The sequence below is a fragment of the Setaria viridis genome, chromosome 8 (assembly GCF_005286985.2).
Source record: "Setaria viridis chromosome 8, Setaria_viridis_v4.0, whole genome shotgun sequence".
Classification (NCBI taxonomy): domain Eukaryota; kingdom Viridiplantae; phylum Streptophyta; class Magnoliopsida; order Poales; family Poaceae; genus Setaria; species Setaria viridis.
The window spans coordinates 32,415,606-32,443,084 of record NC_048270.2 but is presented as its reverse complement, the minus strand read 5'-3'; the positions used below and the strand labels follow the sequence as shown (position 1 = coordinate 32,443,084).

Below are 27,479 nucleotides of genomic sequence, written 5' to 3'. Positions count from 1 at the left end.
TGAGAGTATATGTATACTCTTTTCTAGAAGTTTCAACAAATTTTGAATTGATTTACTTTGATTTAAAAATAAAAAGAGAAAAATAAAAATGTAGGTAGATCTGTACTAGCGGGCGATTTTGTTATCCGCCAGCATAGATACGTCACCCGCCAGCACAACGATCAAAAAAATTTCGTGGATGAGAGCGCCAAACGAAAAAAATAGCGTGAAGGAGCCTGTACCTCTCCATTTATCTCCCTCCGCTCTATCTCTTTCATGTTGTTCTCTCCTCCTCACCTTTCTCTCTCCCTTATCTCTTGAGGAGCAGGCGGTGGGTGAAGGTACCGGTGGGCGGGGGCTGCGGACGGCTGGCGGGAGCGATGACCGAGCGGTGGGCCCTCATCGTGCTCCTTGTCGCGGCCTACCCACAGCTACGCCGGAGGCTGCTGTACACCGAGGTCTACGCCCCGCATCGGCCCTACATGTAGCTCGAGCCCTAGCTCCCTGTGGCATGGCGCCGCTCCGAGGATGACGTCCATGCCACCGCAAGGTTCATCCATATCTTCATCTTCAGGTCAGTCTTCGCGGCTTGTCGACGGAGGAGCCGCGATGGCGCGGACGTTGTTGCTGGCTGAGGGCGCAGGCGGGAGCTGGTGGGGGCATAGCCCAGTAGGGCAGCCTGCCACGGGTGACCGGCAGTGGCAGGGCAACTTGTGGCAGCCGGCACTGGCGGGGGAAAGGCCCTGCGGTGCGGCCGTCACCGGCAGCTCCTTCGACCCTCGGGCGGCCTCCAGGCGGACGGCGGATGGAAAGGGATGACGTGGGCGGCGGTGCGAAGCAACGCGAGCAGCAGCGCTGGCGGGGGCGCGACCGCTACTGCCAGCTTTTTTTTGTTTTTCTAAAAATATCTTTGCTGGCGAGCAGCAAAAGCACCCGTCAATACAAAAATTATCTATGCTGGTGGGTGGCTTAAGAGGCCCTCCAGCACAGAACCGTTTGTGCTGGCGGCAAGTGCCCGCTAGCGCAAATAGCCATTTCTGCTGGCTCAAGGTTGCTGGCGAGTGCGGTACCCGCCAGCACAAACCTCATCTACCCACCAGCACAAAGTTTTTTTTTTTGGCATAGTGCTCGTCCTTGTTGAATTATTACTTGGATTAGTATCCATCAGCAGATCCACAATCTAATTGGAAAAAGCTATATGTTAGGCGAGTCTTTTTGAAGCCTTCCACATTCAACTTTTTTTACCTGAGCTGGACTCAAACTATGGTGAGAGTGATTTTGAGCTCAAGCGAGTCATTGAGTATCTCTGGTGAGAAATTAGGGTTTAGAATTCGGGTTTTGGGATTTGGAGTTCGGAGTTTACAAAGTCTAGCTAGCTTAGAAGGAGGGCCGCAGGCGGTGGTCCGGCCTCATGGTGTTGGTGGTGGTGGAGGAGGACATTTGGTAAGTGCGGTTGGGTGGGAGTGACGACACCGAGGATGGTTATGGCAGGAGGGGTCAGAAGGGAGCTGCCATGGCAGGCTAGAGTCTGTTGAAATAATGGGCCTAGCCCATAAGGAATTTCAGAATTTCAAATAAATCTCAAAGGCCCATGTGGGCAAGAGGTGGAGTGGTGCAAGTCTTTAGTCCCACATTGCTAGTGGAGGGGAGGGATGACCAACTTAAATATGGAAGTTGTCTCCACTCCTCCAAACTATGTGTGTGGGGAGAGAAGAAGAGCTCCACACGCGCTCGCTCGCCGGGCGGGGCGAAGGGCGTGGGCGCGCGGCACCTGCGTGAATGGTCCGCCGAAATCCGGCCCCTCGCCTTGCGGGGGCGCTCCGCTTCGTCAAGTTCTTCGTCGACTCCTTCACCACGGCTCGTCTACCTCTTCATCAAGAAAGAAATGTACGATCTCTTAACTCAAATTATGTCTTCCATACTAGCACTGGATAGTATGGTAGAATGTGTGATTCTATTTGCAATGATAGACTTGTCTAGATCTTACAACTTAGTAGACAACATGTACAACGGGTTGTCTTCAAAGTTGTCTCTTAGTAACTCTATAAATCCTTAATTTATGCAAATAAAAAAGGAATGTCGTGAGTCGCGTAGCAACTAACACCTCATACAGCTCTGCAGCTGATGGATTTCGTGTTCAATACTAACCACATCAGGAATCCAGTAAATCAAACCGTGCTCGCAGGTTGCAAGCTTCTTCTGTGTGGCGAAATTCCAACATGTACGTATATATCAAGCTCCTGTCCCTTCCAATCCATGTTTCTGGACATATGCACAAAGTGAAGCTTGGTATAGCATTAATTCTAATATTATTGTAAGTTATACCATCTCACCTTCAGAGTGGTCAATCTGAGGGTGGCTGATGTTTTGGAACCTCATGAAGTGAGAATATGCAACGATTTCCCACAGTGGTAATGATGATTGGTTGATCTGGTTGCTCAGAAAGTATGACCACTACCGTGAATTCATTTTATAAAGCTCTGAAGCAACAGAAGTTGAGTTCCCATACAAATTTATAGGAACATTTAAAATTCTCCTAAATTTTACTCTAGTCTGCGGTTTTGTTGTTTGGACTTGCAAGCACTTTCCAGTTTTATTAATACATCGCGGCAGAGAACTGGACTATTTGATTGACCAGGTGACCACCAACAGGGACCGGGTAGCACGGCTGGTCCAGTTCTGTTTGGAGATCCTTGCAAGAATACTTTTGGGATTTTTCAACATCCTGAGTTTGTACTTGTTTCACGTTTTTATCATACAAAAAGTATGGCAGGCTTTTAATTCCTTCCAGCACACAAACTTTCATGAGATTTCTGTAAAAGAACTAGATATATCTACAGATGTTTCTCCACTCTGCTCTCCCAAACTTCACACTAGACAAGCAAAGGGCAACTGCAAGTCTGGCGCCTTAGTGGATTATATTGAGATGGAACAATTTGTTTCATAGAAAGCCTTTTAGAACTCTGCAAGTCAATTGTCTTGCTAGTCTGGCGCACACACCCATCTTAAATGCTATTTTAATCTGTTATTGGCATGAATTACACAATATCTGAACAGTACCTCAGATTAGGTTCTTGATCTGTCAAAAAAAAAATAATTGGGCTAAGATATAGGGATATACCCGTGCCAAGCTGACTGATCTCGTGCCAAGTTGTTACTAGGTGATGACAACTCCATGGTCAGTACTAGCATGCATGGAACACTTGGGGTATGTGGCACCAGGTATTAGAATTTTTTTTATCTATAGCTAAACCCTTGATAGTATATGTCAGCAATATAGTCGTGCTTACATTTTACTTTCTGAAATACTGAGAAGAGTATGGATATTTTGGAAAGGCTTCGCGAAAGACCGATGTGTTCAGCTTTTGGAATAATGATCCTTGAAGTATTCAGTGGAAAGAAACCCACAAGTCCTATGTTCATCGGGGATCTGAGCATCAGGGGGTGGGTTCATCAATCATTTCCATCAGAGTTAATCCGTGTTCTGGATGAGCAGCTAACGCAAGATGTTTCTGCTGCGCGCGACTTGAACGGCTTTCTTCTACCAATATCTGAGCTGGGTTTGCTCTGCTTAAGTGATTCACCTGACCGAAGGATGTCGATGCGCGATGTTGTCAATGCACTAAAGAAGATTCGGCATCAGCAACACCGCAGAGAGTTGCCCAGGGACTACCTGTTACCCTTTGATACGTGTGCTCTGCTTGTTTCTTCAGTGCAAGAACATCACCAGCTTTTTATTAATCTTCTTTTTTCATTAGTTATTTGTCTCCATAGCCTTCGCTGTGCTTCCCATGACTAGTGAACAATTACTGTCATATGTGTAATATACAGTGTTATGCACCGTGAAATGAAGAGCTTGGTCTTCACTTCAGATGCATGCTCTTTCGTATAGCATCTTCCCTGTGAAGGCCTTTTGCCATGCCCATTAGGATCAGACAGCATATTAGGATTGAACGTCCGTAGTGAAAATGTGAAATCAATACAAACGGCGACGAGCTTTTCTCTAGGCAGGGGAAGCGACAACATCTGGTGCGCAGTGCCTGGTAGCGTGGGAAAAGCTTTGTGTTCCGAAAGAACATGGTGGTAGATCTCGGTGTCAAGGATCTGCCGGTCTTGAACGAATGTCTGCCCATGAAGCTACTCCACCGCATACATCACCCTGCAGGCTCATCCTGGGCGCTATGGATCAATGCGCAAGTCGACATTTGCGTCGCTCGGAGGCACTTCTCAGTTGGACAGCTTTAAGAAACTTCTCCGGGTCTACAGAGCCATCACCACGACCGCTGTCGGGGGACGGCACATCAACTTCTTTCTGGCATGACAACTGGCTGCCGCTCTTCCAAGCCTGAAGCCTCCGTTGCTGCAGTTCTGGCCGGATCGCTGCGACAGCACTTTGCGCCACGGCTGTCACGGGTTGCTGCGGCACTCCAGGAACTGCTCGAGAGCTTTGCACTTTCAGATGTGAAGGATTCAAGAACCTGTCCTCTTGCAGCATCAGACGGCGTTCTAAGGGCAGGCCCGCTCTACCGGGTCACCATGACCGCGCGCGCAGGGGGACAGTCCGTTCTACAAGTTCGTCTGGCGCAACCATGCAGCGATGCGGCCAGTGCAGCCCTCGCGGATCCAGAGGCACAACGGGCAACGTGGAAGCGGAGGCTGCTGGAGAAACTAGGGCGAAGAACCAGGCAATTCACATTCTCACATGCAGCGATCGATCTGTCAGTGATCACAATCCACAAGTGACAAGTAGTAGTTCTTCCTTCATCCTCTCCGTGCCGGTGTCGCAGCAGTTCTGGTTCCTGTCCGAACCACATCTGTAGGATCTGGAACCAAATACACAGCTTATTCTCCATGTTAAGATGCCCACTGCAGGTCTAGGTGTCGTAATGACTTCCATGCTTGCTACCAGCTGGAGTAATGATCAAACGAAATGCAAGATTATCCCATCTAAATGCAGAGTTGTATATGTGATTTACACAAGTAATTAATTATTCTTCCTGTTGGCCGTGATATACATCTAGTCCTGTTTCTGTTGATGTTTCTTTTCTTGCTATGGGATTAAACCCCAGCTGCTTGTGTTGTCTTATCATGAAAAATTATTGGTGATTGGATCCAGTATACTTGTAGTTACTGCCGATCTACTAGTACTGTTATGAATATGAAAACAGAGGAACAGAGCAAAGCATAGCACTATATATTTTCTGTTTTAGTTGTGAAAAATTCAGAGATACATTCTTATTTATATTGGTACAGTGTCAGTAAAATCTAGCAGCAAGATCTTCAAAGATTCATCCAGTAGCTCCACACTTGTATCAACACCAGCTTAGTGCCTAAGTTGTTGCACAAGTTTCAGAGATATGCCTCAATCTTTTCCGAGCACAAATTCCTGGAGCTCTCTACAAGCAATAACAATTGATTTGACCGAGTATAGAATGAAGCCATGAAATCATTCCACTGCTAGCACCCAAAGGCCAGTATCCTTGGCATCATCGACACCATCTTGTATTCCAGCCACATTCCCAGCTTAATAAGCAGACTTGTGACTTTTCCTTGATTTCGAAGTAACTTGGTCCATGAGATATCAGTTGCATGTCCTACTCGCCTCGCTAAAAACCTCGCCGGCTTCGATCATAATTCATAACCGGTTGGAATGATTCTTTGAGGAGAGGCAGATCAAGGAGGACGAAAATAAAGGTAGTCGAGAGAAAGTATATCATCTGAACAAACAAGTTTATGGCTCCACACCTGCGTGAGTTAGAATACAGAGGTAAACAAGCATGCTCTCCAATGCCCACTCCAAGCAAGTCGTTCAGTGTTGTTGTTTGCCATCTCTTCCTGTCCAAACTCAAATCCAACTAAATGCCAATGGCAGCCACACTGACGATTGGTTTTTGGTTCATCTCCCCTTCAACGAATGTTTCCTGAGGGTACAATGGTTGACTGACTTCAATCCTGCAACTAACAGCAGTAAACTTTGCACAGATATATGATGTACGTTGTACTATACAGTCTCAAGTCTTCAGTAAGAATCTGACAGTGTGTTTGGAGGGGGCTTGGAGAGAATTCAATTTCGTAGAACAGTGTGAGGTGACAATTGCAGGCTCTTGATTCCGGAATCCTCTTGCAGCAGGATTGTGCAACTATTTCTTTCACTGAGAATCACAAGCTGATCTTGCGCACAGAGAGCAGGTTAGTGGAGGAAGTAGTGCCGATTCTGCATCGAAGTAGTGCCGATTCTGCATCGAAGCTGATGGAGCTGCAGAGCTGGTGAAGCTGCCCAACCCCGGCGGCGGCGGCGAACGGTATTTCCCTTCCAGCGGAGGTGGAGGACGGGGGAGCACGCGACGGCGGCGGGCGGCGGACGGCCGGAGGAGAAGCCTATCCGACCCAGGGTTTTATTTGCAAATAATCGGATCGCGATTATTAATAGCGATCCAAACTAAGGGGCTATTAGTAAAATATAGGGGGTTAAATACATATGTTCGGATCGTGATTATTAATCGCAATCCAAACTAGGGGTCCATTCGTAAGTTACCGGGGCTATGTGCAGATAGGCCAGGGGGTTATGCAAATACTGTGCCTGGCCTGCCGGCGCGCTGCCGCCGGCGGGGGTCGATCGTGCTGCCGCCGCCGGCCTCCGATAGTCCCTCCGTCGCGTTCCTCCGGATCCCCCCGCGCCGACGCGGCCTCTGCCCAGGCCAAGCTACGAATACCGGATCTAGCTCGCCGCCGCAATGTCAAAGCCCCCCTGTGCCTCGCCGTCGCCGGCTGCCCTGGGGCTCAAGCGCACGCGCGGAGGTCGGCGCGCGCGGCCGTGGACTGGGGCGGCAACCAATTTCTGGTCCTCCTCTTCTCAGGCTGTCAGGCTGCTGGCTCGGTGCCTCTCATTCTATCTGAAAAGGTATCAATCCCTTCCTCTGATAACTCCATTACCATACGAAGGCCATCGTCTCCGATTGCGTGTTCTCTCTCTCAGTAATTAGTGCCGCCGGTTGGCATGTTTTCAGCATGGCGGCCGGCGGCTGCGCACTGCACACCATTTGTTCGATGCTTTACCCACTAGGGGCACTGATGAGCAATTTTGACTGATGGTGTGAGTTTGTGAAAATAGTCTCTAGTGTAATCTATAATGAAGAGGGAGATGCACTTGTTTGGCAATATGATAGTAAAGGCAGTATACTACTGAGTCTCTGTATGCTGTGATTAATTTTCGAGGTGTAAAACCATTCTACATTCCAGCTGTGTGGAAGGTTAAGATCCCTCCTAGGATTCAAGTTTTCCTTTGGTTGCTCTCGCATAATAAGCTCATGACTGTTGATAACTTGCTGAAGAATGTCAATTCTGTGCAAGAAATGAAAGCATCCACCATCTCTTTTTTGATTGCGTAGTGGCTAGGAGAATCTGGTATTATGTCTACTGTTTTTCTGGAATACATATTGAGAGCTATTTGGATATGGCTAGTAAATGGACTGTTGGAAGAAATATGACCTGATTAACAGCATCTCTGCAGGAGTATGCTGGGGCATATGGTTAACTCGAAATGATATGGTTTTTCATAAACAGGACTGAAGGGACTTGAAGATGGTGCTGAGGCGAGTATGGAAGTGTGTCACTATGTGGAAATCGATGCACCAGGGATCCTTAGAAGAGAGTACAGGCCAATGGTGCAGCTACTTGGAGGAGGTGCTTAGGACCCCTTTTGGAGGTCGGCTGTTCGTGAAGAGGTTCAATATGGGGCCGCCAGGTATGAATGACTGAAAAGGAAGAAGCGGCGTCCAGTCTCTCAATGGAAAAAATGAAAAGCATAGCTTTGGTTTTTTTCCAGCATGCTGGAGACACTATAACTCCGCCTATGTTGTCTCAACATAGCAGGTCCCAAGCCCTGGTAAAGGAGGAGGGTTGTGATAGGCTTGGCGAGCCAACGTTAAACCTAACCATTCTAATGGAGATGAAACCCAAGTGGTGCCCGAACCCTGATTTGTGGCTTTTGTTGGGTTTCAACTCTAGCCTACCGCAACTTGCTTGGGACTGAAAGGCTATGTTGTTGTATGCTGGAGACACTATCTTGCTACCTTTGTTTAGATGTTTTTCTGTTACTCCCCGGATGTGCCGTGAAGCCCTGCGACAGTCGTGGTGCTGGCCTTTCTGTTGGTTTTGGCCATGTAAACGCGCTGTGCGCTGATAACTGAAACGCTATTGTGCCTTGTCTTCTAATGGAAATGGGGCAGGGCTGTTTTGCTGTCTGTCTAAAACATGAGCAATTTTGACTTGCTCTTGGGGTAAAAACCTGACCTTTGCCCTCCAAAACAAATAGCAGTTAGAAATCTAACAAATGGAGTGTAAATGTAAATAGTTCACAACGAAATATGCTAAATTGATGTTTTCAGATGACTCATGGCACTTTATTTGCAAATCTAACAAAGCATATCCAAGACTGCTTTACTGATACTTTAAATTACCAGGAACCAAACTTATTTCTTGTTTGTTAACTGCTGCAGTGTTCTGCGTATTTCTGGGTCCTGTACTAATGAACTACAAATTGGCGAAACATGCGGCCAGAAAAGAAAAGCACATGCTACAAAATTGCTCTGGAAACATGGAACTTTGTTCAACGTTGGAAGTTGGAACATACCAGTGTTTATCCATCCTGATAGCCAAATCAACGTCGGGTTCATTGGACAAAAATGACAAATGGAACAACGTTTATGCCTAATTAAGAGCTAAGATTCAAGTCCTTCCCCGTAAAGTATTTCTGTATTTTTTTAGGGCACACATGGCACTTGTTTTTTCATGCATTTTTCCATAGTGTCGGTGACATGCTTATCCATTGCAGCTGCTTCTTCTCCAGGTGTGAGCAAGCGCAACAGAAGCTATGTTGATCTTTCTGCCCAGCTGATGTCTCATGCAGCCAGTGTACAGAGAATGTTACTGCCATGGAGACACCAGGTGCGCCCTTCCATGGATCACTCACTCCTCGCCTCTGTTGCTTCTCTTTCCTATTTTTCCTCAATGTCACCAATGCCAATAATCATGGGTTCAATCCTAGATGAAAGATGATGTGAGAGGATCGTTCAATCTTAACTTTTTTTAATCTTTGCAACGATTGGCTGTCTGGTAGAATGCCTACCACTGTAGGAAACTGCATAAGACTTTAAGCTCTTCTCCTAAAGTCTAACAATGTATCTGGTCCAGTCCCAGAAAAGCTGCAGAAGCATGCCTACCACTGCAGGAACTACACCTTATCTGGACAGATCCCTGTTAACTGAAGTTTCAGTCTTCCTGGCCTCTAAATTATCTCAATCATAGAGAGCAGTTTAACGGGTCAAATTTGCATTGAGCCTCGCTGCTTCTTGGTACCCCAATGTTCTTGACCAGCTGGCTAGTAATCTGATTGAGTGTTTCATGTCAACTCAGGTGGGCAAGCTGACTTATCTTGAGCATGGATTAGGATTCTTGGTTCAATGCGTGCTACACTTATCAACGTACAAATATTAATATCTTGTCACTACCCTTTCCCAGAAATCTATGGTACCCCGGATTCCAGTACCCAAATAATGAGTTTAGAAACAAAGAGGAAAAGGTACTAACAGAAAACTGCCACCACCATTCTTCTTGTTTTTGTGAAATGTTTTCACATGCGTGTCGATCAGTGACTGAACACCCTCTTGTACAGCATTGGTGATGCAAGCTGATGTTTGCAATGTCTCATCCTTTGAATTGCACAACAGACATTTGCTATGATGTGGCTATCCCATGTGCTGGAGCCTCTTGGTGTCCCAGCAACTATTACAGATTGCCAACCATATTCTGAGCTTCTGTCTCTGACCATCGTTATCATGAGCATGGCGAACATTGTTTTTTCTTGTGGTTTCACTGGACTAATGCACAGAACATATTTCTTGTTTGGTCATTGTTGCATTATCGTGCTTATCATTGAATCTTTTAGTAATTTAATAATACACTACTAATTGGCGTTCAAGCAGCCAGAGGTGAAAACTGAAAAGCGCATGGTACAAGTTGCTTACATCAGTGCTTTATCAGGACCTACCATGCCAGTCAACGAGAACATGTTGAAAGCCTACAGTAAGTCAATCTCTTTACATGTCTTCTCTTCAATATGTCCTATGCAACCAGTAAATTTGGCATTAATGTAATTATGGTTGACAGGCAACAAGGTATTTTTTTCCCTATTGCTTTATTTCTTGTAGACACTTTTTTTTGGGCTGCTTAAATGAACTTACATTTTTAATTGAAGGAGTAATTAGGATGGACGTTATGTTTATACTTATTTCAGGCAATGTGTTAAAAAGCGCTTGGCACTAGGTGGGAGACTGACATGTAGGGCCTAGCTAGACAATTTTTTTAAACAAAGGGTGCCAGATCAGAAACCAAAGTCCTCCAGGGACCAAACAATTATTAAAGTGTTGATTCAGCAAACATTGGATGAATTCAATGAAGGCAGTTTATTAATGCTACACAGGTTGACAATGGCAGTCAAAAGCAGCATCATGGCAGCGACATGGCAGTCAAGGATAACATATTAAAGGCCTGTATGAAGTTCAAGGAAATCATTATAGACAGGTATGTTTAACTAACGCGCATAATTAACAATACTGCTCGTTATCTATTTGTATCAACTACACTGCTACATAACACTCACTGCATTTGTATTCCTCAGTGACAACTGACAAGATTGACATGTTCGCACCAATGGCCGCTGCAAGCAACTCGATTGCGCTGGTATTGCTGCTGGCCATCTTGTTGTCAACCCTAGTAGCAGCTGGTGCTGCTTCTCACCAAAGCTCAAATCTGAGTCAAACCATCAGTAGCAGAGACACCGACCTTGCTGCGCTGCTGGCTTTCAAAGGCCAGCTCTCGGATCCTCTAGGCGTCCTTGCTGGTAGCTGGAATACCAATGTATCCATTTGTCATTGGGCTGGCGTCTCATGCAGCCGTGGCGGGCAGCGTGTCTCTGCTCTATCTTTGCCGGATGTGCCCCTCCATGGAGAGCTCACCTCTCACCTTGGTAACCTTTCTTTCCTCTCCTTGCTTGACCTCACAAACACCAGCCTTACTGGCTCAATCCCTAATGATCTTGGTAGGCTACGTCGTCTTAGGATTCTAAATCTCTCTGGAAATGGCCTCTCAGGGGCCATTCCTTGTAGCATAGGAAACCTCTCACGACTTGAGCTTCTTGACCTAGGTTCCAACATCCTCTTTGGGCAGATATTGCCAGAGTTGATGCTGAACCTGCGCAACCTTCGCAACCTTTCTCTGAAAGGGAATGAGCTGAGTGGAAATATACCACCATATCTGTTTAATAGAACACCTTCCCTGAGATACATAAGCTTGGAAAACAACAGCCTATCAGGTCCTGTACCACACAGTGTGGCCTCCCTGCCCATGCTTGAGTACTTGAACATGCAACGTAACCAGCTCTCTGGTACACTGCCCCCAACCATATACAACATGTCTCGGTTGCAAATCATAATACTTCAACACAACAATCTAACTGGACCAATTCCAAATAATCAAAGTTTCAGCCTTCCAATGCTACAGATACTTGGACTATCGGTTAACAACTTCAAAGGTCAGATTCCATCAGGGCTAGTAGCATGCCAATTTCTACAAATTATTGCCTTATCTTATAATTTTTTTGTGGATGTTGTGCCAACATGGTTGGCTCAACTACCACACCTCACCAAACTTTCGATGGGTGCAAATCACCTTGTTGGCCCTATTCCAGCTGTTCTTAGCAATCTCACTGGTCTTACTCTACTAGACCCTTGGTTCCGACAACCTGACAGGTGACATTCCAACAGAATTAGGCCTCATGCAAAAACTTTCTTATCTGCAAATCATAGACAGCATGCTGACAGGTCCGATTCCATCTTCTCTTGGAAATTTATCTGAACTGTCTTTCCTAGATCTGCAAAGAAATCAATTGTCTGGCTCAGTACCAACGACACTAGGGAACATCCCAGCTCTGAATGTGCTTGCTCTGTCAGATAACAAATTAGAGGGGAACCTGGAATTCTTTTTGTCTCTTTCTAACTGTAGGCTACTCCGGATCCTTGACATAGCTAATAATGCTTTCACAGGGAGACTATTAGACCATGTGGGAAACCTTTCTACACAATTACGTACGTTTACTGCAAGTCACAACAAGTTAACAGGCAAGCTTCCATCAACGTTGTCGAACTTAAGCAGTCTTAGCTGGCTCTCTCTTCCCAACAACCTATTCACAGGTGTTATCCCTGAATCTATCACACAGATGCAAAACCTAGCATGGCTTGATGTTTCCAAAAATGAGATTTCAGGGCCTATCCCGACACGAATTGATAGTCTCAAAAGCTTACAAAGGCTGTTTCTTGACACAAACAAACTATCTGGCTCCATACCAGCTAGCATTGGCAACATTAGTAAGCTGGAAATCATCTGGCTGTTCGATAACCAGTTAGATTCAACTGTACCGGTAAGCTTGTTCCACCTTGACAAACTTGTCCAACTAGTTATGTATAACAATTCCTTTACTGGTGTGCTACCTTCTGATGTTGGCCATTTCAAACAACTGGCTGAAATGGATTTCTCTTCCAACTTTTTGCATGGAAGCATCCCAGAATCATTTGGGCAACTCAGGATGCTCACGTACCTAAACCTGTCACACAACTTTTTTGAGGACTCGATCCCAGACACATTCAAACATTTGACTGGCTTAGCATCATTGGACCTCTCCTCTAACAATCTCTCTGGTGCCATTCCCAAGTTCATTGCCAATTTCACTTACATGACAACCTTGAATCTCTCCTTCAATAAACTAGAAGGAATCATACCAGATGGAGGTGTTTTCTCAAACATCAGTGTGCAATCTTTGATCGGAAATACCGGGCTATGTGGTGCTCCCCGTCTAGGATTTTTGCCATGCCCTGAGAAGTCAAAATCAAATAGTAGACACTTTCTGAAATTTCTACTCCCTGCTGTCACTGTTGCTTTTGGTTCTATTGTTCTGTGCATTTGCCTAACAGTAAGGACACTAAACAAGGGTCGGGTTCAAACATTGAACATTGATCAGGGTGATATCATGAGCCTTAGATTATTGTCCTATCACGACCTTGTTCATGCCACGGATAACTTTAGCAGCAACAACCTGTTGGGGACTGGGAGCTTTGGAAAAGTATTCAAGGGCCAACTAAGCACTGGTTTGGTGGTTGCAATTAAAGTTCTAGACATGAGGCTGGAGCAAGCCATTAGAAGCTTCGATGCAGAGTGCCGTGTGCTTCGCATGGCTCGGCACCGCAACCTGATAAGGATACTAAGCACCTGCTCCAACCTAGACTTCAGAGCACTTGTCCTCCAGTATATGCCCAATGGCAGCTTAGAGAAGCTCTTACACTCTGAAGGTAGAAGGCACTTGGGGTTCCTTAAGATGTTAGAGATCATGCTAGATGTGTCGACGGCAATGGAGTATTTGCACCATGAGCATCACGAGGTTGTCCTGCACTGTGACTTGAAGCCTAGCAATGTTCTATTTGACAGCGACATGACGGCACATGTGGCTGACTTTGGCATCGCAAAGTTGCTACTGGGTCAGGACAGCTCCATGATCACTGCTAGTATGCCTGGAACTCTTGGGTACATGGCACCAGGTACTACCACTTGTGTACTATAGGCAAAACCTTGATGGTATATACCATCAATACAATTCTTTCTGGTTCATCAATTGTGCTAAGATTTTGTTTTCTGAATTTCTCGAGCAGAGTATGGATCGTTTGGGAAGGCATCACGCAAGAGCGATGTGTTCAGCTTTGGGATCATGCTTCTTGAAGTATTCACAGGAAAGAAACCCACGGATCCCATGTTTGTAGGAGACCTGAGCATAAGGCAGTGGGTTCATCAAGCATTTCCGTCAGAGATTGTCCACGTTTTGGACGACCAGCTCCTACAAGATGCTTCTGCTACGCCCTGTGACCTGAATCACCTACTTGCTACAGTATTTGAGCTGGGTTTGATCTGCTCGAGTGAATCACCTGACCAAAGGATGTCAATGAGCGATGTGGTGGTGACGCTGAAAAAGATTATAAAGGATTACGCCAAATCGGCATCAGCCACAACGCAGAGTGCAGCCTAGTGATTACCAATTACCCTTTTATTTGTACGCACCTGCTCTGTTCACGTCTGCAATAGAAAAATAGCATCGGCAATCTTTCATCTATTTATTTTTCACTAGTTGTTTGTCTCTGGTGATTTCTGAACACAAACCACCATATGTGAAACTAAGTTTGTGTAATGTGAAATGGAGTTCCTTTTCAGAACGAGCTGTGAAATGGAGTCCAGTGTCCCCTTCATATGCTGTCTCCTTGAAACACCGGTATGAAGAACAAATTTGTCAGAGATCAAGGCAAAGAGACCGCCGCCGCGTTCTGCCCCTGTGCAAGAAGGTATGTGGTGGTGACACTGAAGAAGATTAAAAATGATTACTCCAAGCTGACATGAGCTGCCCAGTGATTACCAATTACCCCCTTGTATTTGTATACATCTGCTCTGTTAACTTCTGCAAGAGATGAATAGCATCAGCCATCTCTTATTTCATTTTTCTACTAGTTACTAGTTATTTGTATCCTACATATGATTTCTGAACACAAACCGCCATATGTAATATAAGTTTGTTCTGTTGCAGTTTCTTTTCTTGACGAAGAACTGTCAAATGGAGTTCAGCATTCACTTCGTATGCTCTGTCGTCCCAGTGGAGTGTGGCACGAACTGTCGAATGGAGTAGCAATTGTCGGAGATCAGGGCAGAGAGACTACCGCCGGGGTCGTCGTTGTCGCACAGGCTCCGGCCGCCGTGCAGGAGGATACAGCGTGCACCCTTGCGGCGAGGCACGGACCAAGCCGCCACGAGCCCACGGCCGGTCAACCGCCGCTGAAGTCAAGCGCGGTGCTGCTCGCTCGGCTCGCCGGCTATGCTGATGAATCGAGCGCGCCTGCCACTGAATAATTGAGCAAATTGTTTGCCCTGGACTTGATTGGGGTCGGAGCTTCACGATTCTGACCGGCGGTGGCGGCGGCGGACGTCGATGACAGACCGGAGCCGGAAGCGCCGATCCAAACCAAAGTAGGGGCCCATATGTAAATATTTGGATCGCGATCAATAATCACGATCCAATTTAGCGGGGTATTTGTAAAGTTGAGGGGGTTATATGAAAATAATCGGATCGCGATTAATAATCGCGATCCAGATTAGGGTGGTACATGTAAAGTGCAGGGGCTAAATTGAGAATAACTAGATAGCGAACCGGGGCCTCTTCCGCAAAGCATTCGGGTTCGGCGGACATGGCATCCGGCGGCGGCGCGCTGCCGCCCACCGGCCACCGCTGACCTTGCCTCCATGCGCCCCGAGCTCCCCTCCATAGATATCATGCCACCACCTCCTTGTCCGCCGCGCTTCCCGCACCCACAATTACGTTTCCCACGGAGATGAAAGAGGCTCCCTCGGCAGCGGCACCGGTCGCCCAGTGGCCAGAGACGGTGAGGGGCCGTGGCAATTTCTGCTACTCTTCTTCTAAGGCTGCCTGCTGGGTTCGTCCCCTTCGATCTGACAATGACAAGGTATGGGGTATCTTTTCCTCTGATAACTCTATTATTATCATGCCTGCACAGCACACCATGTGTTCGAAGTTTTACCCACAAGGACCACTGATGTGATGAGGACTGCCGACTTGTTATTGGTACAAATGCTTGGTTCGTTGCCGTTGCACACAGTATAACGCACATTCTAGCAGTTTGAAACGAATGAAATTCAAGCAAACTGAACCATTCATACTATGTTTCCTGTTTGGTTGCAAGTTTTGGGATGACTTTTCCTCCTCTTCGATTCACAAATCTTGTATGTGTTACTAAGCATATCTCAATGATGATTCAGGCCGGCAATTTGCCAGCTGTAGTTCCTCTCAAAAAAAGAACTATTTATGCCTCTCCACTTACTCCCCAAACCTCACATGATGGTGCAGTTTGCATCCAACAATTGAAAAGTAGTCTATATGGTTGCCTCACTAATTTCAAATAACCATTCAATTTGTAATGTGCAAGTGCATTGATGCCTGCCTCAACTTTATTCGTCTTTTTAAATGATAAAATTTATTCATTTGTATGCGTATAAAACAGAGTATGAATGTTCCCATGTATCTTTCACAGCTGCACAACTTTGTTTCTTCACAACGATTCTATGTGAAATCATGTTGTGCATATAACGATCTCTTGAAACAATAATTTAGTGATGAATGGTGACTATTGGACTAATTATACCAATACTCCTTGTTGCATCTCCTAAATTCAGAAAATCGCCTTCATGGGGATCTCAACTTCCTAGCAGTTATTTGGTTGATGAAGAGGCAATAAAAAAATATGGGAACTTTGGATTGACCGCTTGAGAGACAAATCTAAAAGATTATTTGACAATATGGAAACATCATCTACTGCTAGTGCATGTTACATTGTTATAGTCCACCTTATAGATTTTTTTGGTTGAAAACACTTTGTTTTAAATTAAACAGTGCATATCGAAGCTTATATTTACAGTGTTTCACTATCTTTCCACAAAAAAAATACCATCTTATTATGAAGCATGGAACTTAATTTTTGTTCCTTCATTGTTGCAGTGTGCTTACCAATTGTTCAACCTTATGCCAGAAGTGGAAAGCACGTGATGGAAGTAACTTAGGAAGCATGGACCTTCTTCAATATTAAAAGTTACTTAGACAGCATGGAACCTTCTTCAACATTCAATCAGGGCGCGCATGTTGCAGCTTCAAACGTACTAGGGCCTATCCATCCCAAAGCAAAATCAATGTCTGGTTCATTGGATACAAGTGGCTAATCAATGTATCTGGTTCATTCCCGTAAAGTAATGCTCTATTCCAAGGATTTCACTTCAGTCATATTCCCTGAATGCCTGGTGGTTCAGAGGACAGGGGAGGGGGTTGCTCTGTCTGAGGATATTTGGCCCGTTGATGCAGCAAACAGAAGTGGCCAATACACATGTTAAACCATAGGCAATGACATGCCCTGGTAATGTTATTCCAGTCAATAGTAACAGATTGAAAAACCTACAGAAATTACAAGGAAACTGTTACAGGCAGCTACCTAAAAAAGATCGACACTGCTGGCGAGATTGACATGCTCCCTCCAATGGGAGTGCTGCTGCAAGTTCAGGTCAATATTGTTGGCCAAATTGCTTGGTTCAGTTTCCACCACCTTGCACTGAACGAGCTAGTAACCTGTGGAGACTATCAGACTAGGATCTGAATTTGTATGCATGGAAATTCATCACAAAATGATCCAGCGATATGAATTAAGGATGCACCAAATTGGGGCATCGGCCTCCTTCTCGCCACTGGATTGAGTGATTAGAGGAGCTTGCACTAACAAGTAGATGCATTCAGATGAGCCAAATTAGTAATGCACAACAGCCAGTGAATTTGGATGAGCTAATTCAACAATTCAGCCACAGAAAAATTGGATCTTCTCGTCAAAGTTTTAGAAAAGTACATATTGGCATGAGATGCATCACACTGCAGGTTAAACTTTTCTATTTTGCAGCTTAAGGTACAGGTTAAAGCTCAAGGGATTGTCATGGGATTCTTTGACAAGGGATTATCTTATTTCAAGGGATCATGTTTAGTCCAGTTCTTCAGCTCTTAACTAAAGCCTGAAATGAATACGATTCCTTCCATCTAAAATCATCTATGGTCAAGAAAATTTGCATCGCTGCAGAATTTTAGTTCAGTTCAGCATCACATGACATGATAGGGCAGTAATAACCTGTTAATTTAGTATTAGAATACCTCCAATGTTGCAGATGGCAAACATATAAAATTAGACACTTCTTTTATTTAGTTGGTTTGTCAACGTGATGGGTTGTCCCAAAATGAGCTTGTCCAGCTCAATTTAAACAGAGCAAGTTAGATTATTACATGCTGGCATTGCGTTTTGCCTTTGGCAAGTTTCACTGAATCTGACCGTTGGGTCATCCGGATCGTTAAATCCAAGCAGCGCCGCTGCTGCCAGGATCACAAGAGCAAGGGAAGCTGATCCCCACTCTCGCTGCTCCAGTGGGCCCACTTGTCAGAACCACTCCATAAGTCAAGCATTTTCCCCATCAGTTGCCGCCTTGCCGGGTGATGCAAAAACATGAACGAAAATACTTAACCAAACAGATACATCGTACCAAAGGCACCACAAATCGACACGTGCATATCATGGTAACATAATTCGACAAAAATACATGAAAGCATCGCACAAGAGGCAAAATACATTTGGATGATAATGATAATATTAGTTGAACTCCATCCAAAACAAATTCTCAATACACAATAACAGGAATCTTCCCGGACAAGACCATCACACACAAACTTCCCCCTTCTTCCTCTAAACCTACATAATTTATTCTATCCAGCCTCACCTCACAGTACATACATTACAACAGGATCTAAAGGACTATTACCGTCCTACCGCTTCTTCAACCTCCGGGTGTCAAAACTCGAATCCAGGACAAAAATCAAGCCGCAAAAGCCCCCTCAACACAAGCTTTACAACCGACCATCGAAATGAGACACGGACAAAGGAAAACAGCAAAGACAGAGACTTAGCTTCAAGCACTACATTGTCAGCCTAGCAACAACACCAGCTACTGTCCCTAACTAGGAATTTCAGAAGTGGAAATCCTATTCCTAACTAGGAACCTCTTGTGTGCTTCAAAGTCCTCAAGACGCTCTCAATAATGGACATCTGCAAGATAAGACTGCAGCGGGTAGTAACCAGAAGAAAAAAGGGGATGACGCCATTCACCTTGTACTGTCGCTGTATAACAGCTCCTACCAAAAATGTATACCTAAAGACAAAACTAGAGTAAAAGTTGGCCAAGATTTGGCAAACCCTACTAGGGAGCGACTACCACTTTAATCCCAGGCGCTTGGAGCCCCAGCTCCACCATAGCCACCACCACCGTATGAAGAGGAACCACCACCACTGCTGCCTCCACCGTAGTAGTCACCACCACCTCCACGAGAACCCCCTTTGCTGAATGAGGAAGAGTCATTGCGGAAGTCACGGCCACCGAAGCGGTTCCCACCCCCAGACCGTCTGTTCCTCCCCCCACCACCACCGTAAGAAGGGCGAGCTGCATAGCGTGAGAGCCATGCAGGTACCTCCTGGTTGGATTCTTGCATTAGTTCAGCAAGAGATTTTGCCAACGATGAGTTATTATCATTGAAGAAGGCTGTTGCAAGGCCGCTCTTTCCTGCTCTCCCAGTCCGTCCAATCCTGTGTACATAGTCGTCAATATCATTGGGCAGATCGAAGTTCACAACATGAGCAACATGAGGAATGTCGAGGCCCCGAGCTGCCACATCTGTAGCAACCAAAATAGGAGTTTGCCCACTCTTGAATGATCTCAAAGCATATTCTCTTTCCTGTCAGAAACAGTATCAATGCATTAGGAATAGAAAAACCACTGCTAGCACTCACTGTTTGAAACAAGCATATAAAAAATACAGCAGTGTTGGAACTTGGATATGGATATATGAGCAAACAAAGAGTAGGCAACTATAAGTGTGTGGCTGTGTGCAACCTAATAGCAATATCTGCAAATAGCAAGATCCTATTTAGAGCTTGCCAGACACCATTAGACCAGGTAGCAACAGTAACTGGTTAATATTCATTCATGACGCTAACTGCCCAGTGGTTGCAACGAAAAAAGTATAATAAATGCTCTGAGCAAAATTAGCTGTTCTGAAGGGAGTTCAGACAAAAAGAAACCTGCTGATTTCTATCTCCATGGATAGAAGTAGCTGGAAACCCATTCATACACAACCAGCTTTCCAATGAATCAGCACCCCTTTTGGTTTCCACAAAGACAAGTGTGAGATTTTGCTGCAGCAGCAGAACAAAAATGAGTACAAATAAAATAAATATATCAGGATAGTTGAGTTGATTTGATAGCATGGTCAAAAAAATAGTGATCAAACAAATACCTTTCCAGTATCTCTTTGTGCATGAAGAAGGTCCATCAGGTGACTTCTTTTATCTGCCTCCTGCACAAATTCAATTCTCTGGACAATCAATTCAGTACTTGACCCAACTCTTCCAACAGCCAGGAAGATGTAGTTCTCCAGGAAGTCTGATGCCATTCTCTGTATTCATTAGAGTAACATCCATATCATTAAGAATGCAAAACTGGAACAACTTTGGCATTAAAATAATTAGAAAACATACAAGGTCAAATATTAAGTGCACATACTATTGATCAGCATGGCAAGCAACTGGATAAAGTTAAGTCACAGATGATCATCGCCAAAGAGAAGCTCAAACAAGGTAAAAAAAGATGTTTGTAGAAGAAAACTGGAGTTTGGAACAAGTAATGGCTAGCAAAGGACAACCCAATGTCCATACTATTTTCTTCATTTCAAGTTTTCATGCATAACATAAGCTGAGTGCAGACAAAGACGAAAGGAATATATATACAACGGCAAGGTAGTCATGGCATCCTTTCCTGAGATACAAATGCTTCTCCATTGAAGACAAAAACAGATCAGGCATGTCAAATTAAATATCAGCATTAAATATCATACGATAAATAACATACGAAAAGTCAGCTTCACCAGTATAGCAGTATCACATTGCAACACCATCATTTATAAACATCATATTAAACTAAATTGCAATCACATAGCACATCAGGGCACAAAACTGTAACAAGGTCTAAGATTTCCAAGAATGTAAATCTTGTTGCTTTTCCTAAGCTCCTCTAGCATGGGAAGAAATTTTAAGGAAAAAAATGCGAAGCTACTACCTAGAATGCTAATCAGAAACATGATATCAGTGGGTGCAAATATGCCGAAACTATAACCAGAAAATTACAGATGTGCAACAGGGACCACAAAATTATTAGCAGAACAACAGCTTACAAGAAGTGGGGATTCTTATTCAGGCCATGAATAGGTTTAACATTTAACATCACCGTATCATTAACAAAGAAATAACAGCCAACCTGGATTTCTTTTGGGAATGTCGCACTAAACAGCAATGTCTGCCTGACACCTGGTGGAGGCATGTCCATTTGCTCAACAATTCTCCTAACTTGTGGTTCAAAACCCATATCAAGCATTCTATCTGCCTCATCAAGGGCAAGGTATCTAATTGACTGCAAAGATACTCTTGCCCTTTCCAACAAGTCAACCAAACGGCCAGGGGTAGCCACAAGAATGTCAACACCCCTCTCAAGATCTCTTAACTGCAAAGATAGAATACAAGTTTAGGATGTGATAGTAACTTAAGAAAATAAGTTGTGGTAATAGTTCAGCAGCACGTATCTTAAGTTATGAATTAAGTTAGGGGAACTACTATGATTCATGTATTGTTACTACAAGTTATATTAACTAACTAAGATTTGCAATAGTTTAAAGGCTTGTCTTGTGTGGAAGTCTTAATGGATAAACAATTTGTGCTAGAATGATATAACATATATTCTGGATTAATCTTGCAGTCTTGCACCACATCGCGTAAAGCTCATTCTACAGTTTTTTTTAATGAGAGCTCTTTAATAGAATAGGTCAATAGATGAACCTAGCATTCTATTCTAGAAGCACAATTTCAATGTAAAGCTCATAATTCTGTACACAAGGTTAGTTTAGACAAATTCATGCCAGGCAAACAACCTCAACAGAACCAATCAAACTATTAACTAAAGAGTACAGGTGGTCTATCAATAAATCAACAATGTCAAATCCTTCGCAGAATCATTCTCCAAAGAGGAAAGAACCAGACCTGCTGAGTAATCGGCGCTCCTCCATAAGCAACAACCACTCTAACACCCGTCTGGTACGAAAATTTCCTAGCCTCCTCATGAATCTGCCGCCGCGCAGGACAGAAGACACAGCATTAGCTAGCAACACCAATGAAGAAAGTAATAACCTCGTGTATAAGAAAATAAAAATAAAGAGGAGCACAGAGACACAAAAGCAACGAGCGGTGCATGCATCCGACCTGCATGGAGAGCTCTCTGGTGGGGGAGAGGATGAGCGCGGACGGGTACGCCGTGCGCATCCCCATACCCCCACCCCGCTGCGGCCTCCCCGCTGGCGGCCCCCTCATGATGCCGCTGATGATGGGGAAGCAGAAGGCGGCCGTCTTCCCGGACCCCGTCTGCGCGCAGGCCATGAGGTCCCGCCCGGCGAGCGAGATCGGGATGGCGTAGCGCTGCACGGGTGTCGGGCGCACGTACCGGCACCGGCGGATGTTCTCGTTGAGCGCGTCGCCGAGGTCGATCTCCGCGAACGTGGCGACGGGGGGCGGGACCTCGCGCCCAGACGTCTCGACGGGGATGTCCTCGTACGCGTCGAAGTTGATGCCCGTGTTCTGGTGTTCCTCGAACGGGGCGGTGCCGTCGGCGGCGGCAGGGGGGAGAGGAGGGTCGGAGTTTGCGAACGGGTCCGGCTCGCGGTCCCACCGCGGGCCGCCGCGGGGGCGGCCCCCGAAGGTGCTGGGCCCGCCACCGCCGGCGCCCCCGAAGCTGCCGCCGCCGGCGACGGGGCGGGAGAGGAGGCCGGCGGTGGAGCGGGGAGGCGCGGCGGTGGAGGAGGAGGGGGGAGGGGCGGCGGAGGAGGAGGTGGAGGAGGAGCGGTTGCGGAGGTGGGGCGGGACGTAGGAGGAGCGGGCGGGGCCGTTGGAGGCCGCGGCAGGGGCGGGGGCGGGGGCGGGGGCGGGGGCGGGGGTGGTGGTGGCGGGAGGAGGAGGGGCGGGCTCGGCGTCGGCGACGTCGGCCCAGGACGTGCGGGAGGTCGCCATGGCGGCGGCGGCGGGGAAGGGGGAGGGTGGATCTGCGCGGCGGCGGCGGGCGGGGGAGGAGGAGGAGATGGAGGGGAAGGGGGGATTCGGTGTGATTTTTTTTTTTTCTCTGGGAGGGTGAGGGATTTGCGATCGATGGAGGGGGAGGGGGTTTGGGATGAGGTGGGTGGACGGGAGGTGGGACAGTTGTAAACAACAAGCCTTGCGACGCAATCCGCCTGCCGCGCCTAAAAGCGGGGCGGTGGGCGCGGCGCGCGGCGTGTGCCGGCCCGGCGTGGCGTGGCGGCGCGGCGCGGGGGGTCGGTGGCGAGAGCACGGGGGGAGGACAGGTGGACGAGGCGAGGCGCGAGGCAAGGCGGCGTTTGGTAGGCGGCATGACGCTTCAGCCAGGCTCAGATGGTGCAACTAGCTGTGATGGGTAGCCCAGACGAACCCATGGGCCAAGCCCAACAGATGCAAAAGAGGCTTGTCCTGCGTGGAACGTCAAAATTGGTCATTCCACGCAATGCAGGTTGGAAGGGGCACTCGCGAGGTGGTGGGGTGACCTCCGGTCTTCCCACGTATGTTGACGTTCGTTATTGACATATTTTTACCCCTGTTTATCTTCAATAATGACATGAATTTAATACCTAAATTATTGATTACACCTAATAAATCGATCATTTTCACATATGCAATGACATTGTGTTTTTCAGAAAATTGGGCCTAAAAGCATATTTCTCGATAAAGCACTGAACGAGCGTCGAACCCGATGAAGACGAAGATCAATGGATCCAGAAAGGGGCTAGGCCGATCGGCCTAGAGTAGCCCAGGCGGATCGGCCTTGCACCCTCCTGCGCCCCTGATGCCCATCTTTGACAAGCAACCCTCCAACATTGCTTAGGGGCTAAGTTTATGAAGATATGGCAAGATCCAACTCAGGATCAAAGAGGAATCAGAGAAGATCAAACGGAGATTTGGAAATTCATTGAAGATCAATCTCGTCCCAAAGCTACCGACGTGTCAGGCCTACAAGTGAAAAGAAGATTCCAGAGCACCAAAGAAATTTTGAAGACGAAGCAGGACACGAGAGGCCAAAAGGAAGACCCAGGCCAATCAGCCTGGGATTTCCTTCGCCCCCTCCCCTTCCTATTTTTGCCACGCGCTCTCTACACTATAAATACCCCAAAAAATCCACCGAGCCCAATATCCAAGATGACGTAATTGACGTGAAGCAGTACAGAAGCAGAAGTGGACACCTCTCTAGAGAGCTGAGGGCCGTGCAGTTGTCGGGGGGTTAGCGTAGGCGAACCTCTGCCGGCGTGATCACCCTGCGAGGAAGATCACGCTGGAGTTCTGGAGCTAGAAGTCAACAAGATCAAAGTAGGATCCCATTGGTGATCTTGTGATGTACAGTCATTTATGGTGAAGTAATAAATGTGTTCATATTCCTAGCAATCTAAGTGTCTCCTTTTATGGTTTTATACTTTATCGGGTTTGCTTGTTTTCAATCTATAGATCGATGATAGATTGCCTAGGGTGTTCTTGTAGTCGTGGTGACCAGATTTGCATGCCTGATCTTGATATGATCTTAAGATCATGCCTTTAACTTGCTTGCGCTGATACAGGCGATCGTGATAGGATCTTTCTTGTGTAAGGTAGGGGTTTTGGGATCCGAACCAGAGGTGTAGATTTAAAGATGCTTTTTACTAAGATCATATCTGTGTTGTTTTGCTATCCATGCTTAGAATTACAACATATGCATAATCTAGGTTGCTCTAGATTGATTATCTTTGCTCTATCTATTATCTGTCTATACATGCTTAGTATATTGGATTTGAATCTTTCATAAACGCCAAGTTAATACTAACAATGCTAGTTGAAATAGATCTTGTGCTATAAGTTCCACGGATTGATAAACCTTGGGGGAATACTATGAGGGAAGAGCTACAACTGATCCGTACGCTTGCGGTTCACAAATTAACGTGCTAACAGCTGTCAACAACGCACCACCACAAACGCGCCTTCCGCCTTCTCTTTCTTCCTTTCAATAACCCGCTGGCGCGTGGCAGCCACGACGGAGGTGCCGTGGTGGCACGCGACAGCCATGATGGAGGTGCCGTGGTGGCGCGCGAGTACCGTGGAGGCCCTGAGGCCCGTGTTCCCGCTACGGCACTGAGAGGTCGGTCTTCTTTTCCTCACACATGGCTAACACCAACTCTGTCGATGGTGGGTCAGCGCCGCCACTTCCCACACCTACACGTGATGGACCTCAACAGCGAGGGCCCCGACGGCGAGGATGTTGAGGTCTCACCTGAAATCATTCCCCCGTTGCCGCTCCTCCCCAAGCCTGGTCTCGTCTTTTTCTCTCTGGTGGATAACTCAGTCACGACTCCGCTCATGCCAGCCATGGATGTTCTATGTACTTCTCCATCGCTTCTCCAATTGATGCCGCAATCACTAAAATTGACATCCCCCTCACATAATTGAAATTGGTAGCCATCAAATCATGCTTGTCCTCCCCCGAATTGAAATCTCACATGTTAAATCGAACATGTCGTCACACAAATTGAGCACGTTGGCTACCAAATCATGTTCACCACCTTCCAATTGAGCTTACGGATGTCGAAATTGAGGCAAGGAGGAGGCTGCTGGAGGCCAGCACAGGCTACAACAGAACAACGCGGGGGCTGTGGCGCCACGGCAGAGCGAAGCTGCGGCAGTTGCGCGCAGGTGGGCATCGCGGCCGTGGTGGCACGAAGTAGTTATGGCGGGAGGCTTCAAAGCAGGCGGGCCCCGATGGCGGCGGCGCGAAGCAGCCGCGGCGAGCAGAAGTGGTGGCGAGCGAGGGTGTCTTGGTGAGCTCAGCAACATCAGCAGCGGCTGAGAGGTGCGCGACCACGAGGAGCGGTGATGCATGGCTGCGGAGAGGCAGGGGGAGGCAGGGCACGGCCGCGGAGGGTGCAGAGGCGTGGCGTGTGGGGGCCAGCGAGGAGGAAGATGCAGCTCTTGAAGTTGGATAGATTGCTGAGGCAGCAAGGAAGAAGATGGTGTGCTGGTTGGTAACGCTACCACGTTCTAAATGCAAGGTAAACTTACTTTTGTTGTCCATCCTAACAAATACCATCGCAGTCTAGCCATCACTATAGATACAGATTTGCCAATCAACATTTCTGCACCTTATAGGCCTGACCTGTCTGGCTGGAGCCTGGCTCACGAGCCCGGCTGAGGCAGCCCAGAGGCTGAGGCAGCCCAGGTTACGAAACGCACCAAAAATATCTTGGATGGATGGAGCTTTCGTGGTCTTTTTGTGACGCGTCGTGCTCCATCGTCCGCGTGCGGGCTCTTTTTTTCCTTGCACGCGAGCGCGTTCGTCTGAGGTTGCTTGGCGCCCTTGCTCTCAGGTCGTGCCTAGTTCGGCGCGTCTGTAGATGGTTCTGATGGATTTTTTTTTCCCGAAGCAGCCTACGTCGTCGTGATGACTTCCATTCGAAGTCTTTCGGATTTCTTTTTTCCTTTTCTAGCTACCTTCGTCCCCTCCTTTACCTCGTTCTCTTTCCAGATCAGGGGCTCTCGATTTAGGGGCCGTTTGCTTTTTGCCTACGCACGCCCTGCCAATCTCTGCCAAACTGCGGCTCGCCAATTCTTTGGCGACCAATTCCACCGCCCGTCATTTCACCCCGTGCAGGCGCGGAAAATAAACTACACGCGGGTGCCGGCTTCAGGGCACGCCAATCTCCGGCTTCAATCCAAACGGCTGCGCCTTTTCAGTCAACGGCCAAATAATTGGCGGGGCCTCCGTTGGAAGTGATCCAAGCATGCCCTTAATACCAGCGCGCGCTTGTCGTGAGGGAGGGGCCACTGAAAGGGAGGAGAAGAAATGGGAACGATTTGGGTCTGGAAAAGGGAACGATTGGAGCTGGGATTGGTGCTTGCATTTGTTGGAGGCATATGCTTGGCGATGGCTTGCTAAGTCATATCCCTTCCTCTACTCCCAAAAAGGGATTATATGCTATCATCGTCAATCAAAATTATCCAAATTAAAGGACGATGCATGATCATGAGGAAACAACACCTTGTACTAGCGGCCAGTCGCGAGGGGGTCGTCGAGGGAACATGCATGCATGCTCAGTCAGAGTTCGCGGCCGAGCTGGACTCATATCACGGAAGCCGATAATAAAGAACGAGCGATTCATGAGGGGGAAATCACAATCCAGGCAGAGGAGAGACAGCGGTGCGAGCTTGGCCATATAATGTCAAGGATGTTCGCCGCAATTCTTCCGTCGGAGTCGCACAGAGTTTCGGAGAAGAGTGAGGCCCGGCAGTGCACATGAAGACAGTGGTTTGGAGACGGTTACGTTCAGTCTCCATGAGAAGCACATGTTGTTTTGTCTTTGTTCGGCATGGACGACCGGCGGCCTAGATCGGTCACGGCGGATGGATGGGTGTGGTGGCGCAGGAAGGATGGACCTTGAGGCATGCACGGAACAGAAGAGATTGGTTGTTGGTCCGTCTATAAGGAGGGCTACGTAACTTGAATATTCTTAACCAGGATATAATGCCAGGGACGCATTATTTTATTAGATTTAATTTGATAGCTAGTAACACATATCATGGATGCATTACATGATGGCAGAGAATTCTAATATTTACTGCATTCATGAAATGAATCTAGCCATC

The 27,479-nt window shown here is 46.8% G+C and overlaps 2 protein-coding genes and 1 long non-coding RNA gene across 3 annotated transcripts; 2 read left to right on the top strand and 1 right to left on the bottom strand.

Annotated features, from left to right (window-relative positions):
- The first annotated feature begins 6,495 nt into the window (after positions 1–6,495).
- On the top strand, positions 6,496–14,273 carry LOC117834113 (probable LRR receptor-like serine/threonine-protein kinase At3g47570). The gene is made up of 10 exons (XM_034713731.2): positions 6,496–6,880; positions 7,543–7,723; positions 8,478–8,925; positions 9,172–9,393; positions 9,499–9,559; positions 9,653–10,062; positions 10,460–10,560; positions 10,658–11,005; positions 12,081–13,625; positions 13,737–14,273. Exons 8-10 carry the CDS (start codon positions 10,678–10,680, stop codon positions 14,105–14,107), a joined length of 2,244 nt encoding a protein of 747 aa, XP_034569622.1. The 5' UTR covers positions 6,496–6,880; positions 7,543–7,723; positions 8,478–8,925; positions 9,172–9,393; positions 9,499–9,559; positions 9,653–10,062; positions 10,460–10,560; positions 10,658–10,677; the 3' UTR covers positions 14,108–14,273.
- Positions 14,274–14,755: 482 nt separating this feature from the next.
- On the top strand, positions 14,756–17,885 carry LOC140223678 (uncharacterized). Its single transcript, XR_011899074.1, has 2 exons — positions 14,756–15,587; positions 16,637–17,885. It is a non-coding gene; the product is annotated as an uncharacterized lncRNA (long non-coding RNA).
- Positions 17,886–18,258: 373 nt separating this feature from the next.
- LOC117834114 (DEAD-box ATP-dependent RNA helicase 52C) lies at positions 18,259–22,835 on the bottom strand. Its single transcript, XM_034713733.1, has 6 exons — positions 22,020–22,835; positions 21,801–21,884; positions 21,025–21,267; positions 20,009–20,167; positions 19,794–19,907; positions 18,259–19,447 (listed from the first exon to the last, which is right to left on the bottom strand). Exons 1-6 carry the CDS (start codon positions 22,818–22,820, stop codon positions 18,935–18,937), a joined length of 1,914 nt encoding a protein of 637 aa, XP_034569624.1. The 5' UTR covers positions 22,821–22,835; the 3' UTR covers positions 18,259–18,934.
- Between the last annotated feature and the right edge of the window lie 4,644 nt (positions 22,836–27,479).

Coding starts and splice junctions, on each gene's coding strand:
- LOC117834113 (XM_034713731.2), top strand. CDS start 10,678: ATGTTCGCACCAATGGCCGCTGCAAGCAACTCGATTGCGCTGGTATTG. Junction 11,006..12,080: donor AGAGCTCACCTCTCACCTTG/GTAACCTTTCTT, acceptor ATGCTTTCACAG/GGAGACTATTAGACCATGTG. Junction 13,626..13,736: donor TCTTGGGTACATGGCACCAG/GTACTACCACTT, acceptor TTTCTCGAGCAG/AGTATGGATCGTTTGGGAAG.
- LOC117834114 (XM_034713733.1), bottom strand. CDS start 22,820: ATGGCGACCTCCCGCACGTCCTGGGCCGACGTCGCCGACGCCGAGCCC. Junction 20,168..21,024: donor CATTCCCAAAAGAAATCCAG/GTTGGCTGTTAT, acceptor TAATGAATACAG/AGAATGGCATCAGACTTCCT. Junction 19,448..19,793: donor ATGGAGATAGAAATCAGCAG/GTTTCTTTTTGT, acceptor TGTTTCTGACAG/GAAAGAGAATATGCTTTGAG.